Source organism: Ranitomeya imitator, chromosome 1, assembly GCF_032444005.1.
Source record: "Ranitomeya imitator isolate aRanImi1 chromosome 1, aRanImi1.pri, whole genome shotgun sequence".
NCBI lineage: Eukaryota > Metazoa > Chordata > Amphibia > Anura > Dendrobatidae > Ranitomeya > Ranitomeya imitator.
In genome coordinates this window covers 22,185,322-22,203,537 of record NC_091282.1, presented here as the reverse complement: position 1 = coordinate 22,203,537, position 18,216 = coordinate 22,185,322, and the positions used below count along the sequence as shown (strand labels likewise).

The following is an 18,216-nucleotide window of genomic DNA, read 5'->3' as shown; positions in this document are numbered from 1 at the left end:
GGGGTCACCGAACCCTCACCAGAGTCCCCAGGCCAATCAGGACGAGCCAAGTGAAAAACACGAACCAAATCGGTGGCATGGACATCGGAGGCAACAACCCAAGAATTATCCTCCTGGCCATAACCCTTCCACTTGACAAGATACTGAAGCCTCCGCCTCGAAAAACGAGAATCCAAAATCTTCTCAACCTCATATTCCAACTCTCCCTCAACCAACACCGGGGCAGGAGGGTCAACCGAGGGAACAACGGGCACCACATATCTCCGCAACAAAGATCTATGGAAAACATTATGAATGGCAAAAGACGCTGGAAGAGCCAAACGAAAAGACACCGGACTAATAATTTCAGAAATTTTATAAGGACCAATAAACCGAGGCTTAAACTTAGGGGAAGAAACCTTCATAGGAACATGACAAGAAGACAACCAAACCAAATCCCCCACACGAAGCCGGGGACCAACACACCGACGGCGGTTAGCAAAACGTTGAGCCCTTTCCTGAGACAACGTCAAATTGTCCACCACATGAGTCCAAATCTGCTGCAGCCTGTCCACCACAGAATCAACACCAGGACAATCAGAAGGCTCAACCTGCCCAGAAGAAAAACGAGGATGAAAACCAAAATTACAAAAGAAAGGTGAAACCAAAGTAGCCGAACTAGCCCGATTATTAAGGGCAAACTCGGCCAACGGCAAGAAAGACACCCAATCATCCTGATCAGCAGACACAAAGCATCTCAAATAGGTCTCCAAGGTCTGATTAGTTCGCTCAGTTTGGCCATTAGTCTGAGGATGAAACGCCGAAGAAAAAGACAAATCAATGCCCATCCTAGCACAAAAGGCCCGCCAAAACCTAGAACAAACTGAAAACCTCTGTCAGACACAATATTCTCCAGAATGCCATGCAAACGAACCACATGCTGAAAAAAACAATGGAACCAGATCTGAGGAGGAAGGCAACTTAGGCAAAGGTACCAGATGGACCATTTTAGAGAACCGGTCACAAACAACCCAGATAACAGACATCTTCTGGGAAACAGGAAGATCCGAAATAAAATCCATGGAAATATGCGTCCAGGGCCTCTCAGGGACCGGCAAAGGCAAAAGCAACCCACTAGCGCGGGAACAGCAAGGCTTGGCTCGGGCTCAAGTCCCACAGGACTGCACAAAAGCACGCACATCGCGCGACAAGGAAGGCCACCAAAAGGACCTAGCAACCAAATCTCTGGTACCAAAAATCCCAGGATGACCAGCCAACACTGAACAATGAACCTCAGAAATCACCTTACTTGTCCATCCATCAGGAACAAACAGCTTCCCCACAGGACAGCGGTCAGGCCTATCAGCCTGAAATTCCTGAAGCACCCGCCGCAAATCAGGGGAGATGGCAGAAAGAATCACCCCTTCCTTAAGAATGCCAAACGGCTCAAGGACTCCAGGAGAATCAGGCAAAAAACTCCTAGAGAGGGCATCAGCCTTAACATTCTTAGATCCCGGAAGATACGAGACCACAAAATCAAAACGGGAGAAAAACAGGGACCATCGAGCCTGTCTAGGATTCAGCCGCTTGGCCGACTCGAGGTAAATCAGATTCTTATGATCAGTCAGGACCACAACGCGGTGCTTAGCTCCCTCAAGCCAATGTCGCCACTCCTCAAACGCCCACTTCATAGCCAACAACTCCCGATTGCCGACATCATAATTGCGTTCCGCAGGCGAAAACTTTCTGGAAAAAAAAGCACACGGTTTCATCAAAGAACCATCAGAATCCCTCTGAGACAAAACGGCCCCTGCCCCAATCTCAGAAGCGTCAACCTCAACCTGAAAAGGAAGAGAAACATCCGGCTGACGCAACACAGGGGCAGAAGTAAATCGGCGTTTAAGCTCCCGAAAGGCCTCAACAGCCGCAGAGGACCAATTCGTCACATCAGCGCCTTTCTTCGTCAAATCAGTAAGGGGCTTAACCACACTGGAAAAGTTGGCAATGAAACGGCGATAGAAATTAGCAAAGCCCAAAAATTTTTGAAGGCCCTTCACAGATGTGGGTTGAATCCAGTCATGAATAGCTTGGACCTTAACAGGATCCATTTCTATAGACGAGGGAGAAAAAATAAAACCCAAAAAAGAGACCTTCTGAACTCCGAATAGGCACTTAGACCCCTTCACAAACAAAGCATTATCACGAAGAATCTGGAACACCATCCTGACCTGCTTCACATGAGACTCCCAATCATCGGAAAAAATCAAAATATCATCCAAATATACGACCATGAATTTGTCAAGATAATTGCGGAAAATATCATGCATGAAGGACTGGAACACAGATGGAGCATTAGAGAGCCCAAATGGCATCACAAGGTATTCAAAATGGCCTTCGGGCGTATTAAATGCAGTTTTCCATTCGTCACCCTGTTTAATACGAACAAGATTATATGCCCCTCGGAGGTCAATCTTAGTAAACCAACTAGCCCCCTTAATCTGAGCAAACAAATCAGTAAGCAAAGGCAAGGGGTATTGGAATTTGACCGTGATCTTATTAAGAAGACGATAATCAATACAGGGTCTCAAGGAGCCATCCTTCTTAGCAACAAAAAAGAAACCCGCTCCCAATGGTGACGAAGAGGGCCAAATATGCCCCTTCTCCAAAGACTCCTTAACATAACTCCGCATGGCGGCATGCTCTGGCACAGACATTGAAAAGTCGGCCCTTAGGGAACTTGCAACCAGGAATCAAATTAATAGCACAATCACAGTCCCTGTGCGGAGGGAGGGAACTGGACTTGGGCTCATCAAATACATCCTGGAAATCCGACAAAAACTCAGGGACCTCAGAAGAGGGGGAAGAGGAAATTGACATCACAGGAACGTCACTATGTACCCCTTGACAACCCCCAACTAGTCACCGACATAGTTTTCCAATCCAGCACCAGATTATGTTCCTGTAACCATGGAAAACCCAGTACAACAACATCATGCAGGTTATGCAACACCAGAAAACGGCAATTTTCCTGATGTGCAGGAGCCATGTACATGGTCATCTGCGTCCAGTACTGAGGTTTTTCCTTGACCAATGGTGTAGCATCAATGCCCCTCAAAGGAATAGGGCTCTGTAAAGGCTGCAAGGAAAAACCACAGCGCCTGGCGAATTCTAAGTCCATTAGGTTCAGGGCAGTGCCTGAATCCACAAATGCCATGACAGAAAAGGACGACAATGAGCAAATCAGGGTCACAGATAAAAGAAATTTAGGCTGTACAGTACTAATGGTAACAGACCCAGCGACCCTCCTAGTACGTTTAGGGCAATCAGAAATAACATGAGCAGAATCACCACAGTAAAAACACAGTCTATTCTGACGTCTGAATTCCTGCCGTCCTATTTTAGTCAAAATCCTATCACATTGCATAGGCTCAGGACTCTGCTCAGAGGACACTGCCATATGGTATACTGCCACTCCCTACCTACTGTATCCTCACCCATCCCTTGTAGATTGTGAGCCCTCGCGGGCAGGGTCCTCTCTCCTCCTGTACCAGTTGTGACTTGTATTGTTCAAGATTATTGTACTTGTTTATTATGTATACCCCTCCTCACATGTAAAGCGCCATGGAATAAATGGCGCTATAATAATAAATAATAATAATAATAATAATATGGTGCACAGCTTTGCGCTCACGCAAACGCCGATCAATCTGAATGGCTAGAGACATAGACTCGCTCAAACCAGCAGGCGTAGGGAAGCCCACCATAACATCTTTAAGGGCTTCAGAAAGACCCTTTCTGAAAATAGCAGCCAGAGCATCCTCATTCCATTTAGTGAGCACAGACCATTTCCTAAATTTCTGGCAGTATAATTCTGCCGCTTCCTGACCTTGACACAAGGCCCACAGGGTTTTTTCTGCATGATCCACAGAGTTAGGTTCATCATACAATAATCCGAGCGCTTAAAAAAATGCGTCTACATTCAGCAATGCCGGATCCCCTGATTCAAGGGAGAATGCCCAGTCCTGAGGGTCACCACGCAGCAAGGATATGATGATTTTTGCTTGCTGAATGGGATCGCCAGAAGAACGGGGTTTCAAAGCAAAAAACAATTTGCAGTTATTTTTAAAGTTCAAAAACTTGGATCTGTCTCCAAAAAACAAATTAGGAGTAGGAATTTTAGGCTCCAAAGCCGGAGTCTGGACAACATAATCTTGGATACTCTGTACTCTTGCAGCAAGTTGATCCACACGAGAAAACAAACCCTGAACATCCATGCCAGAGCACAAATCCTGCACCACCCAAAGGTCAAGAGGAAAAAAAAAAGACAAAAAGAGAGCACAGAAAAAAAATGGCTCAGAATTTTTTCCTTCTTTTTGAGATGCATTTAATTCATTTAGGGCCACTTGTACTGTTATGATCTGGTGGTTTAGGAGCAACATGGAACGAGCTCTGAAGGAAGTGGTATCTGTACTGACCACAGTCCCTAAGCTCAACACAACACTAGAAGTAGCCGTGGAATGCTCCTAACTCTCCCTAGGCATCTCGTCACAGCCTAAGAGCTAACTACCCCTAAAGATAGAAGCAGGAAAACTATCTTGCCTCAGAGAAAATCCCCAAAGGATAGATTAGCCCCCCACAAATAATGACTGTGAGTGGAGAGGGAAAGGACATACACAGAATGAAACCAGGATGAGCACAGGAGGCCAGTCTAGCTAGAAAGATAGGACAGGATGGAATACTGTACGGTCAGTATAAAACACTACAAAAATCCACGCAGAGATTACAAAAATCTCCACACCTGACTAAAGGTGTGGAGGGTAAATCTGCTTCCCAGAGCTTCCAGCAACACAGAGTTAATTCATACTGATAAGCTGGACAAACATAGAAAGCACAGAACGGATAAGTCCACAATCTGTGGACAGAAAAGAGCAAGCAAGAACTTAGCTTTGCTGAACTGGTCAGGATAACTGGGAAATCCAAAGAAATGTGAATCCAACCAGGAACCATTTACACGTGGCACTGGCTGAAGGAAAGAGCCAGGCATAAATAGCCGAGCAGAAAAGACAATCAGTAGAAGCAGCTGCTGACAGCTAAATCCAAGGAGCAGCCATACCACTTGAAACCACAAGAGGGAGCCCAAGAGCAGAACCCACAAAAGTGCCACTCACAACCACCGGAGGGAGCCCAAGAGCGGAATTCACAACAGATTCCCCCGAGTCACTGCTGCCTGATGTAATGGCCGATCCCCCCAATCCCCAGTCACTGCTGTCTGATGTAGTGGCCGATCCCCCCCAGTCACTGCTGTCTGATGTGATGGCCGATCCCCCCCCCAGTCACTGCTGTCTGATGTAATGGCCGATCCCCCCCAGTCACTGCTGTCTGATGTAATGGCCGATCCCCCCATCCCCAGTCACTGCTGTCTGATGTAATGGCCGATCCCCCCAGTCACTGCTGTCTGATGTAATGGCCGATCCCCCCAATCACTGCTGTCTGATGTAATGGCCGATCCCCCCCATCCCCAGTCACTGCTGTCTGATGTAATGGCCGATCCCCCCGAGTCACTGCTGTCTGATGTAATGGCCGATCCCCCCGAGTCACTGCTGTCTGATGTAATGGCCGATCCCCCCGAGTCACTGCTGTCTGATGTAATGGCCGATCCCCCCCATCCCCAGTCACTGCTGTCTGATGTAATGGCCGATCCCCCCATCCCCAGTCACTGCTGTCTGATGTAATGGCCGATCCCCTTCATCCCCAGTCACTGCTGTCTGATGTAATGGCCGATCCCCCCCAGTCACTGCTGTCTGATGTAATGGCTGATCCCCCCCAGTCACTGCTGTCTGATGTAATGGCCGATCCCCCCCAGTCACTGCTGTCTGATGTAATGGCCGATCCCCCCCAGTCACTGCTGTCTGATGTAATGGCCGATCCCCCCCCCATCCCCAGTCACTGCTGTCTGATGTAATGGCCGATCCCCCCATCCCCAATCACTGCTGTCTGATGTAATGGCCGATCCCCCCATCCCCAATCACTGCTGTCTGATGTAATGGCCGATCCCCCCAGTCACTGCTGTCTGATGTAATGGCCGATCCCCCCCAGTCACTGCTGTCTGATGTAATGGCCGATCCCCCCCCAGTCACTGCTGTCTGATGTAATGGGCGATCCCCCCAGTCACTGCTGTCTGATGTAATGGCCGATCCCCCCATCCCCAATCACTGCTGTCTGATGTAATGGCCGATCCCCCCAGTCACTGCTGTCTGATGTAATGGCCGATCCCCCCCCCAGTCACTGCTGTCTGATGTAATGGCCGATCCCCCCCATCCCCAGTCACTGCCGTCTGATGTAATGGCCGATCCCCCCCCAGTCACTGCTGTCTGATGTAATGGCCGATCCCCCCCCAGTCACTGCTGTCTGATGTAATGGCCGATCCCCCCCCCAGTCACTGCTGTCTGATGTAATGGCCGATCCCCCCCAGTCACTGCTGTCTGATGTAATGGCTGATCCCCCCATCCCCAGTCACTGCTGTCTGATGTAATGGCCGATCCCCCCAGTCACTGCTGTCTGATGTAATGGCCGATCCCCCCATCCCCAGTCACTGCTGTCTGATGTAATGGCCGATCCCCCCCAGTCACTGCTGTCTGATGTAATGGCCGATCCCCCCCATCCCCAGTCACTGCTGTCTGATGTAATGGCCGATCCCCCGAGTCACTGCTGTCTGATGTAATGGCCGATCCCCCCGAGTCACTGCTGTCTGATGTAATGGCCGATCTCCCCCATCTCCAGTCACTGCTGTCTGATGTAATGGCCGATCCCCCCGAGTCACTGCTGTCTGATGTAATGGCTGATCCCCCCGAGTCACTGCTGTCTGATGTAATGGCCGATCCCCCCCGAGTCACTGCTGTCTGATGTAATGGCCGATCCCCCCGAGTCACTGCTGTCTGATGTAATGGCCGATCCCCCCGAGTCACTGCTGTCTGATGTAATGGCCGATCCCCCCCATCCCCAGTCACTGCTGTCTGATGTAATGGCCGATCCCCCCGAGTCACTGCTGTCTGATGTAATGGCCGATCCCCCCCAGTCACTGCTGTCTGATGTAATGGCCGATCCCCCCGTCCCCAGTCACTGCTGTCTGATGTAATGGCCGATCCCCCCGGGTCACTGCTGTCTGATGTAATGGCCGATCCCCCCATCCCCAGTCACTGCTGTCTGATGTAATGGCCGATCCCCCCGAGTCACTGCTGTCTGATGTAATGGCCGATCCCCCCGAGTCACTGCTGTCTGATGTAATGGCCGATCCCCCCGAGTCACTGCTGTCTGATGTAATGGCCGATCCCCCCGAGTCACTGCTGTCTGATGTAATGGCCGATCCCCCCGAGTCACTGCTGTCTGATGTAATGGCCGATCCCCCCGAGTCACTGCTGTCTGATGTAATGGCCGATCCCCCCCATCCCCAGTCACTGCTGTCTGATGTAATGGCCGATCCCCCCGAGTCACTGCTGTCTGATGTAATGGCCGATCCCCCCCAGTCACTGCTGTCTGATGTAATGGCCGATCCCCCCGTCCCCAGTCACTGCTGTCTGATGTAATGGCCGATCCCCCCGGGTCACTGCTGTCTGATGTAATGGCCGATCCCCCCATCCCCAGTCACTGCTGTCTGATGTAATGGCCGATCCCCCCCAGTCACTGCTGTCTGATGTAATGGCCGATCCCCCCCATCCCCAGTCACTGCTGTCTGATGTAATGGCCGATCCCCCCGGGTCATTGCTGTCTTTCCAGTCTGATTTACAGATCGGCAGCGGGTGCAGATTAGAGATCGGCAGCGGGTGCAGAGTAGAGATCGGCAGCGGGTGCAGAGTAGAGATCGGCAGCGGGTGCAGAGTAGAGATCGGCAGCGGGTGCAGAGTAGAGATCGGCAGCGGGTGCAGAGTAGAGATCGGCAGCGGGTGCAGAGTAGAGATCGGTAGCGGGTGCAGCATAGAGGTCGACAGCTGGTTCAGCTCTGTCTGCCCTTGTGTGGGGGCGCTCCTCCTGGCACTGGTGTGGGGCACTCTGCTTGGCCCTGGTGTGGGGGTCTCTGCCTGGCACTGGTGTGGGGCGCTCCTCCTGGCACTGGTGTGGGGGCGCTCCTCCTGGCACTGGTGTGGGGGCGCTCCTCCTGGCACTGGTGTGGGGGCGCTCCTCCTGGCACTGGTGTGGGGGCGCTCCTCCTGGCACTGGTGTGGGGCGCTCCTCCTGGCACTGGTGTGGGGGCGCTCCTCCTGGCACTGGTGTGGGGGCGCTCCTCCTGGCACTGGTGTGGGGGCGCTCTGCCTGGCCCTGGTGTGGGGGCGCTCTGCCTGGCCCTGGTGTGGGGGCGCTCTGCCTTGCACTGGTGTGGGGGCGCTCTGCCTTGCACTGGTGTGGGGGCGCTCTGCCTTGCACTGGTGTGGGGGCGCTCTGCCTTGCACTGGTGTGGGGGCGCTCTGCCTGGCACTGGTGTGGGGGTGCTCTGCCTGGCACTGGTGTGGGGGCGCTCTGCCTGGCACTGGTGTGGGGGCGCTCTGCCTTGCACTGGTGTGGGGGCGCTCTGCCTTGCACTGGTGTGGGGGCGCTCTGCCTTGCACTGGTGTGGGGGCGCTCTGCCTTGCACTGGTGTGGGGGCGCTCTGCCTTGCACTGGTGTGGGGGCGCTCTGCCTGGCACTGGTTTGGGGGCGCTCTGCCTGGCACTGGTGTGGGGGTGCTCTGCCTGGCACTGGTGTGGGGGCGCTCTGCCTGGCACTGGTGTGGGGGCGCTCTGCCTGGCACTGATGTGGGGGCGCTCTGCCTGGCACTGATGTGGGGGCGCTGCTCCTTGCACTGGTGTGGGGGCGCTCTGCCTGGCACTGATGTGGGGGCGCTCTGCCTGGCACTGATGTGGGGGCGCTGCTCCTTGCACTGGTGTGGGGGCGCTCTGCCTGGCACTGGTGTGTGGGCGCTCTGCCTGGCACTGGTGTGTGGGCGCTCTGCCTGGCACTGGTGTGTGGGCGCTCTGCCTGGCACTGGTGTGTGGGCGCTCTGCCTGGCACTGGTGTGTGGGCGCTCTGCCTGGCACTGATGTGGGGGCGCTCTGCCTGGCACTGATGTGGGGGCGCTGCTCCTTGCACTGGTTTGGGGGCGCTCTGCCTGGCACTAGTTTGGGGGCGCTCTGCCTGGCACTGATGTGGGGGTGCTGCTCCTTGCACTGGTTTGGGGGTGCTCTGCCTGGCACTGGTTTGGGGGCCTCTGCCTGGCACTGATGTGGGGGTGCTGCTCCTTGCACTGGTTTGGGGGTGCTCTGCCTGGCACTGGTTTGGGGGCCTCTGCCTGGCACTGATGTGGGGGTGCTGCTCCTTGCACTGGTTTGGGGGTGCTCTGCCTGGCACTGGTTTGGGGGCGCTCTGCCTGGCACTGATGTGGGGGCGCTGCTCCTTGCACTGGTGTGGGGGCGCTCTGCCTGGCACTGATGTGGGGGCGCTGCTCCTTGCACTGGTGTGGGGGCGCTACTAGAGGTCTGAACTAAGCTGCCAGTCCTCAGGGGTGTGGTTTATAGAGTTAGCTCTGTATTAGCCCCGCCCATATCTCTTGTCTCCTCCAATCATTCTCTTCGCTGTCCCTACAGACGACTTCATGAAGCAGACCCGGGGGCTGCTGCTCCTCTACTCCCTAAAGAACCCCTCGTACCCCGAGTACATCTTCAGTACGGACAGCGGCATCATGTGCCTGGACTTCCACAAGGATCACCCCTACCTGGTGGCCGCCGGCTTCTATGATGGGAACGTGGCAATCTTCAACCTGAAGTCTGACTCCCCGCAGCCGAAGTGCATGAGCTCCGCAAAGTCTGGGAAACACACCGACCCCGTGTGGCAGGTGAGAGCCCGTCACCCCATGCAGTCACCATGCAGTCACCATGGGCGGACCGTGTACCTGCTGACAAACACCAGAACACGGTGTGACACTGATCTCATCAGGGCGAGAGACCCCCTCATCTTCCACCCATCTGTGGGACCCCTCTCTGGTCTAGAATCCAGACACCTCCCCATAGCCATTGACAGGACATCAAGCTGTCGCCAACAGGGGGCGCTCCTGCTGCAGGCAGAATCTCATCACATATTACTGGTTACAGGGAGCTCCCCCTAGTGGAGGCTGCAGACAGGATCTTATCATGTATCTCTGTATACAGGGAGCTCCCCCTAGTGGTGACTGCAGACAGGATCTTATCATGTATCTCTGTATACAGGGAGCTCCCCCTAGTGGTGACTGCAGACAGGATCTTATCATGTATCTCTGTATACAGGGAGCTCCCCCTAGTGGTGGCTGCAGACAGGATCTTATCATGTATCTCTGTATACAGGGAGCTCCCCCTAGTGGTGACTGCAGACAGGATCTTATCATGTATCTCTGTATACAGGGAGCTCCCCCTAGTGGTGACTGCAGACAGGATCTTATCATGTATCTCTGTATACAGGGAGCTCCCCCTAGTGGTGGCTGCAGACAGGATCTTATCATGTATCTCTGTATACAGGGAGCTCCCCCTAGTGGTGACTGCAGACAGGATCTTATCATGTATCTCTGTATACAGGGAGCTCCCCCTAGTGGTGGCTGCAGACAGGATCTTATCATGTATCTCTGTATACAGGGAGCTCCCCCTAGTGGTGGCTGCAGACAGGATCTTATCATGTATCTCTGTATACAGGGAGCTCCCCCTAGTGGAGGCTGCAGACAGGATCTTATCATGTATCTCTGTATACAGGGAGCTCCCCCTAGTGGTGACTGCAGACAGGATCTTATCATGTATCTCTGTATACAGGGAGCTCCCCCTAGTGGTGGCTGCAGACAGGATCCTATCATGTATCTCTGTATACAGGGAGCTCCCCCTAGTGGTGACTGCAGACAGGATCTTATCATGTATCTCTGTATACAGGGAGCTCCCCCTAGTGGTGGCTGCAGACAGGATCCTATCATGTATCTCTGTATACAGGGAGCTCCCCCTAGTGGAGGCTGCAGACAGGATCTTATCATGTATCTCTGTATACAGGGAGCTCCCCCTAGTGGAGGCTGCAGACAGGATCTTATCATGTATCTCTGTATACAGGGAGCTCCCCCTAGTGGTGGCTGCAGACAGGATCTTATCATGTATCTCTGTATACAGGGAGCTCCCCCTAGTGGAGGCTGCAGACAGGATCTTATCATGTATCTCTGTATACAGGGAGCTCCCCCTAGTGGTGGCTGCAGACAGGATCTTATCATGTATCTCTGTATACAGGGAGCTCCCCCTAGTGGTGGCTGCAGACTGGATCTTATCATGTATCTCTGTATACAGGGAGCTCCCCCTAGTGGTGGCTGCAGACTGGATCTTATCATGTATCTCTGTATACAGGGAGCTCCCCCTAGTGGAGGCTGCAGACAGGATCTTATCATGTATCTCTGTATACAGGGAGCTCCACCTAGTGGTGGCTGCAGACAGGATCTTATCATGTATCTCTGTATACAGGGAGCTCCCCCTAGTGGAGGCTGCAGACAGGATCTTATCATGTATCTCTGTATACAGGGAGCTCCCCCTAGTGGTGGCTGCAGACAGGATCCTATCATATATCTCTGTATACAGTGAGCTCCCCCTAGTGGAGGCTGCAGACAGGATCTTATCATGTATCTCTGTATACAGGGAGCTCCCCCTAGTGGTGGCTGCAGACTGGATCTTATCATGTATCTCTGTATACAGGGAGCTCCACCTAGTGGAGGCTGCAGACAGGATCTTATCATGTATCTCTGTATACAGGGAGCTCCACCTAGTGGTGGCTGCAGACAGGATCTTATCATGTATCTCTGTATACAGGGAGCTCCCCCTAGTGGTGACTGCAGACAGGATCTTATCATGTATCTCTGTATACAGGGAGCTCCCCCTAGTGGTGGCTGCAGACAGGATCTTATCATGTATCTCTGTATACAGGGAGCTCCCCCTAGTGGTGACTGCAGACAGGATCTTATCATGTATCTCTGTATACAGGGAGCTCCCCCTAGTGGTGACTGCAGACAGGATCTTATCATGTAGGGGTGGCTGCAGACAGGATCTTATCATGTATCTATGTATACAGGGAGCTCCCCCTAGTGGTGGCTGCAGACAGGATCTTATCATGTATCTCTGTATACAGGGAGCTCCCCCTAGTGGTGACTGCAGACAGGATCTTATCATGTATCTCTGTGTGCAGGGAGCTCCCCCTAGTGGTGGCTGCAGACAGGATCTTATCATGTATCTCTGTATACAGGGAGCTCCCCCTAGTGGTGGCTGCAGACATGATCTTATCATGTGTCTCTGTGTGCAGGGAGCTCCCCCTAGTGGTGGCTGCAGACAGAATCTTATCATGTATCTCTGTATACAGGGAGCTCCCCCTAGTGGAGGCTGCAGACAGGATCTTATCATGTATCTCTGTATACAGGGAGCTCCCCCTAGTGGTGGCTGCAGACAGGATCTTATCATGTATCTCTGTATACAGGGAGCTCCCCCTAGTGGTGGCTGCAGACAGGATGTTATCATGTATCTCTGTATACAGGGAGCTCCCCCTAGTGGTGGCTGCAGACAGGATCTTATCATGTATCTCTGTATACAGGGAGCTCCCCCTAGTGATGGCTGCAGACAGGATCTTATCATGTATCTCTGTATACAGGGAGCTCCCCCTAGTGGTGGCTGCAGACAGGATCTTATCATGTATCTCTGTATACAGGGAACTCCCCCTAGTGGTCACTGCAGACAGAATCTTATCATGTATCTCTGTATACAGGGAACTCCCCCTAGTGGTCACTGCAGACAGAATCTTATCATGTATCTCTGTATACAGGGAGCTCCCCCTAGTGGAGGCTGCAGACAGGATCTTATCATGTATCTCTGTGTACAGGGAGCTCCCCCTAGTGGTGGCTGCAGACAGGATCTTATCATGTATCTCTGTATACAGGGAGCTCCCCCTAGTGGTGGCTGCAGACAGGATCTTATCATGTATCTCTGTATACAGGGAGCTCCCCCTAGTGGTGGCCGCAGACAGGATGTTATCATGTATCTCTGTGTGCAGGGAGCTCCCCCTAGTGGTGGCTGCAGACAGGATGTTATCATGTATCTCTGTATACAGGGAGCTCCCCCTAGTGATGGCTGCAGACAGAATCTTATCATGTATCTCTGTATACAGGGAGCTCCCCCTAGTGGTGGCTGCAGACAGGATCTTATCATGTATCTCTGTATACAGGGAGCTCCCCCTAGTGGTGGCTGCAGACAGGATCTTATCATGTATCTCTGTATACAGGGAGCTCCCCCTAGTGGTGGCTGCAGACAGGATCTTATCATGTATCTCTGTATACAGGGAGCTCCCCCTAGTGGTGGCTGCAGACAGGATCTTATCATGTATATCTGTATACAGGGAGCTCCCTCTAGTGGTGACTGCAGACAGGATCTTATCATGTATCTCTGTATACAGGGAGCTCCCCCTAGTGGTGGCTGCAGACAGGATCTTATCATGTATCTCTGTATACAGGGAGCTCCCCCTAGTGGTGGCTGCAGACAGGATCTTATCATGTATCTCTGTATACAGGGAGCTCCCCCTAGTGGTGGCTGCAGACAGGATCTTATCATGTATCTCTGTATACAGGGAGCTCCCCCTAGTGGTGGCTGCAGACAGGATCTTATCATGTATCTCTGTATACAGGGAGCTCCCCCTAGTGGTGACTGTAGATAGGATCTTATCATGTATCTCTGTATACAGGGAGCTCCCCCTAGTGGTGGCTGCAGACAGGATCTTATCATGTACAGTCATGGCCAAAAGTATTGACACCCCTGCAATTCTGTCAGATAATACTTATTTTCTTCCTGAAAATGATTGCAAACACAAATTATTTAGTATTATTATCTTCATTTAATTTATCTTAAATGAAAAAACACAAAAAGAATTGTCCTAAAGCCAAATTGGATATAATTCCACACCAAACATAAAAAAGGGGGTGGACAAAAGTTTTGGCACCGTTTGAAAAATCATGTGATGCTTCTCTAATTTGTGTAATTAACAGCACCTGTAACTTACCTGTGGCACCTAACAGGTGTTGGCAATAACTAAATCACACTTGCAGCCAGTTGACTTGGATTAAAGTTGACTCAACCTCTGTCCTGTGTCCTTGTGTGACCACATTGAGCATGGAGAAAAGAAAGAAGACCAAAGAACTGTCTGAGGACTTGAGAAACCAAATTGTGAGGAAGCATGAGCAATCTCAAGGCTACAAGTCCATCTCCAAAGACCTGAATGTTCCTGTGTCTACCGTGCGCAGTGTCATCAAGAAGTGTAAAGCCCATGGCACTGTGGCTAACCTCTCTAGATGTGGACGGAAAAGAAAAATTGACAAGAGATTTCAATGCAAGATTGTGCGGATGTTGGATAAAGAACCTCGACTAACATCCAAACAAGTTCAAGCTGCCCAGCAGTCCGAGGGTACAACAGTGTCAACCCGTACTATCCGTCGGCGTCTGAATGAAAAGGGACTGTATGGTAGGAGACCCAGGAAGACCCCACTTCTTACCCCGAGACATAAAAAAGCCAGGCTGGAGTTTGCTAAAACTTACCTGAAAAAGCCTAAAACGTTTTGGAAGAATGTTCGCTGGTCAGATGAGACAAAAGTAGAGCTTTTTGGGCAAAGGCATCAACATAGAGTTTACAGGAGAAAAAAAGAGGCATTCAAAGAAAAGAACAGGGTCCCTACAGTCAAACATGGCGGAGGTTCCCTGATGTTTTGGGGTTGCTTTGCTGCCTCTGGCACTGGACTGCTTGACCGTGTGCATTGCATTATGAAGTCTGAAGACTACCAACAAATGTTTCAGCATAATGCAGGGCCCATTGTGAGAAAGCTGGGTCTCCCTCAGAGGTCATGGGTCTTCCAGCAGGACAATGACCCAAAACACACTTCAAAAAGCACTAGAAAATGGTTTGAGAGAAATCACTGGAGACTTCTAAGGTGGCCAGCAATGAGTCCAGACCTGAATCCCATAGAACACCTGTGGAGAGATCTAAAAATGGCAGTTTGGAGAAGGCGCCTTCAAATATCAGGGACCTGGAGCAGTTTGCCAAAGAAGAATGGTCTAAAATTCCAGCAGAGCATTGTAAGAAATTCATTGATGGTTACCGGAAGCGGTTGGTCGCAGTTATTTTGACTAAAGGTTGTGCAACCAAATATTAGGCTGAGGGTGCTAATACTTTTGTCCGGCCCATTTTTGGAGTTTTGTGTGAAATGATCAATGTTTTGCTTCATTCTCTTTTGTGTTTTTTTATTTAAGACAAATTAAATGAAGATAATAATACCAAGTAATGTGTGATTGCAATCATTTTCAGGAAGAAGCTGAGTATTATCTGACAGAATTGCAGGGGTGTCAATACTTTTGGCCATGACTGTATCTCTGTATACAGGTAGCTCCCCCTAGTGGTGTCTGCAGACAGGATCTTATCATGTATCTCTGTATACAGGGAGCTCCCCCTAGTGGTGGCTGCAGACAGGATCTTATCATGTATCTCTGTATATAGGGAGCTCCCCCTAGTGGTGACTGCAGACAGGATCTTATCATGTATCTCTGTATACAGGGAGCTCCCCCTAGTGGTAACTGCAGACAGGATCTTATCATGTATCTCTGTATACAGGGAGCTCCCCCTAGTGGTAACTGCAGACAGGATCTTATCATGTATCTCTGTATATAGGGAGCTCACCCTAGTGGTGGCTGCAGACAGGATCTTATCATGTATCTCTGTATACAGGGAGCTCCCCCTAGTGGTGGCTGTAGACAGGATCTTATCCTGTATCTCTGTATACAGGGAGCTCCCCCTAGTGGTGACTGCAGACAGGATCTTATCATGTATCTCTGTATACAGGGAGCTCCCCCTAGTGGTGGCTGCAGACAGGATCTTATCATGTATCTCTGTATACAGGGAGCTCCCCCTAGTGGTGACTGCAGACAGGATCTTATCATGTATCTCTGTATACAGGGAGCTCCCCCTAGTGGTGGCTGCAGACAGGATTTTATCATGTATCTCTATATACAGAGAGCTCCCCCTAGTGGTAACTGCAGACAGAATCTTATCATGTATCTCTGTATACAGGGAGCTCCCCCTAGTGGTGGCTGCAGACAGGATCTTATCATGTATCTCTGTATACAGGGAGCTCCCCCTAGTGGTGGCTGCAGACAGGATCTTATCATGTATCTCTGTATACAGGGAGCTCCCCCTAGTGGTGGCTGCAGACAGAATCTTATCATGTATCTCTGTATACAGGGAGCTCCCCCTAGTGGTGACTGCAGACAGGATCTTATCATGTATCTCTGTATACAGGTAGCTCCCCCTAGTGGTGGGTGCAGACAGGATCTTATCATGTATCCCTGTATACAGGTAGCTCCCCCTAGTGGTGGCTGCAGACAGGATCTTATCATGTATCTCTGTATACAGGGAGCTCCCCCTAGTGGTGGCTGGGGACAGGATCTTATCATGTATCCCTGTATACAGGTAGCTCCCCCTAGTGGTGGCTGCAGACAGGATCTTATCATGTATCCCTGTATACAGAGAGCTCCCCCTAGTGGTGGCTGCAGACAGGATCTTATCATGTATCCCTGTATACAGGGAGCTCCCCCTAATGGTGGGTGCAGACAGGATCTTATCATGTATCTCTGTATACAGGGAGCTCCCACTAGTGGTGGCTGCAGACAGAATCTTATCATGTATTTCTGTATACAGGGAGCTCCCCCTAGTGGTGGCTGCAGACAGGATCTTATCATGTATCTCTGTATACAGGGAGCTCCCCCTAGTGGTGGCTGCAGACAGGATCTTATCATGTATCTCTGTATACAGGGAGCTCCCCCTAGTGGTGGCTGCAGACAGGATCTTATCATGTATCTCTGTATACAGGGAGCTCCCCCTAGTGGTGGCTGCAGACAGAATCTTATCATGTATCTCTGTATGCAGGGAGCTCCCCCTAGTGGTGGCTGCAGACAGGACCTTATCATGTATCTCTGTATACAGGGAGCTCCCCCTAGTGTTGGCTGCAGACAGAATCTTATCATGTATCTCTATATACAGGGAGCTCCCCCTAGTGGTGACTGCAGACAGGATCTTATCATGTATCTCTGTATACAGGGAGCTCCCCCTAGTGGTGGCTGCAGACAGGATCTTATCATGTATCTCTGTATACAGGGAGCTCCCCCTAGTGGTGGCTGCAGACAGGATCTTATCATGTATCTCTGTATACAGGGAGCTCCCCCTAGTGGTGACTGCAGACAGAATCTTATCATGTATCTCTGTGTACAGGGAGCTCCCCCTAGAGGTGACTGCAGACAGGATCTTATCATGTATCTCTGTATACAGGGAGCTCCCCCTAGTGGTGACTGCAGACCGAATCTTATCATGTATCTCTGTATACAGGGAGCTCCCCCTAGTGGTGGCTGCAGACAGAATCTTATCATGTATCTCTGTATACAGGGAGCTCCCCCTAGTGGTGGCTGCAGACAGGATCTTATCATGTATCTCTGTATACAGGGAGCTCCCCCTAGTGGTGGCTGCAGACAGGATCTTATCATGTATCTCTGTATACAGGGAGCTCCCCCTAGTGGTGACTGCAGACCGAATCTTATCATGTATCTCTGTATACAGGGAGCTCCCCCTAGTGGTGGCTGCAGACAGGATCTTATCATGTATCTCTGTATACAGGGAGCTCCTCCTAGTGGTGGCTGCAGACAGGATCTTATCATGTATCTCTGTATACAGGGAGCTCCCCCTAGTGGTGGCTGCAGACAGGATCTTATCGTGTATCTCTATACAGGGAGCTCCCCCTAGTGGTGTATTACAAAGAATACATATATTTGAACTCTTGTCACTTTTATCCTCTTCCCCAAAATAACAGTAGGTATACTAAAATATTTAGAATTGAGAGTCCTCAATAGTTGATACCTTTTAATGGCTAACTGAAAAGATGGTAACAAATTGCAGCTTTTGAGACTACTCGGGTCTCTTCATCAGGCATAGACTAAAAGAAATTCTGAAGAATCACATATTAATGCACAACATATCACAGAAAAAAGCGTCATTTCTAAGACATGTGACATAAAGCAGAATTATCATGAGTGATAAACTGTTATGTCCATAAATATTGGACCAGTTGTTAGATAAGGAATGTTTTATTGTCCTCTGAATGGGGTCTGGTTCTGTTGTGATGACCCCACATTGTCTGAGGAGCAAATT

General features: G+C 50.9%; 1 protein-coding gene across 1 annotated transcript in view; it reads left to right on the top strand.

Annotated features, from left to right (window-relative positions):
- DNAI1 (dynein axonemal intermediate chain 1) overlaps positions 1-18,216 on the top strand; it is a 252,883-nt gene that overhangs the window by 45,619 nt on the left and 189,048 nt on the right. Inside the window, exon 14 of the mRNA XM_069745862.1 lies at positions 9,594-9,841. Within this exon, the coding sequence (XP_069601963.1) occupies positions 9,594-9,841 (248 nt within the window). The remainder of the gene's footprint in view (positions 1-9,593; positions 9,842-18,216) is intronic.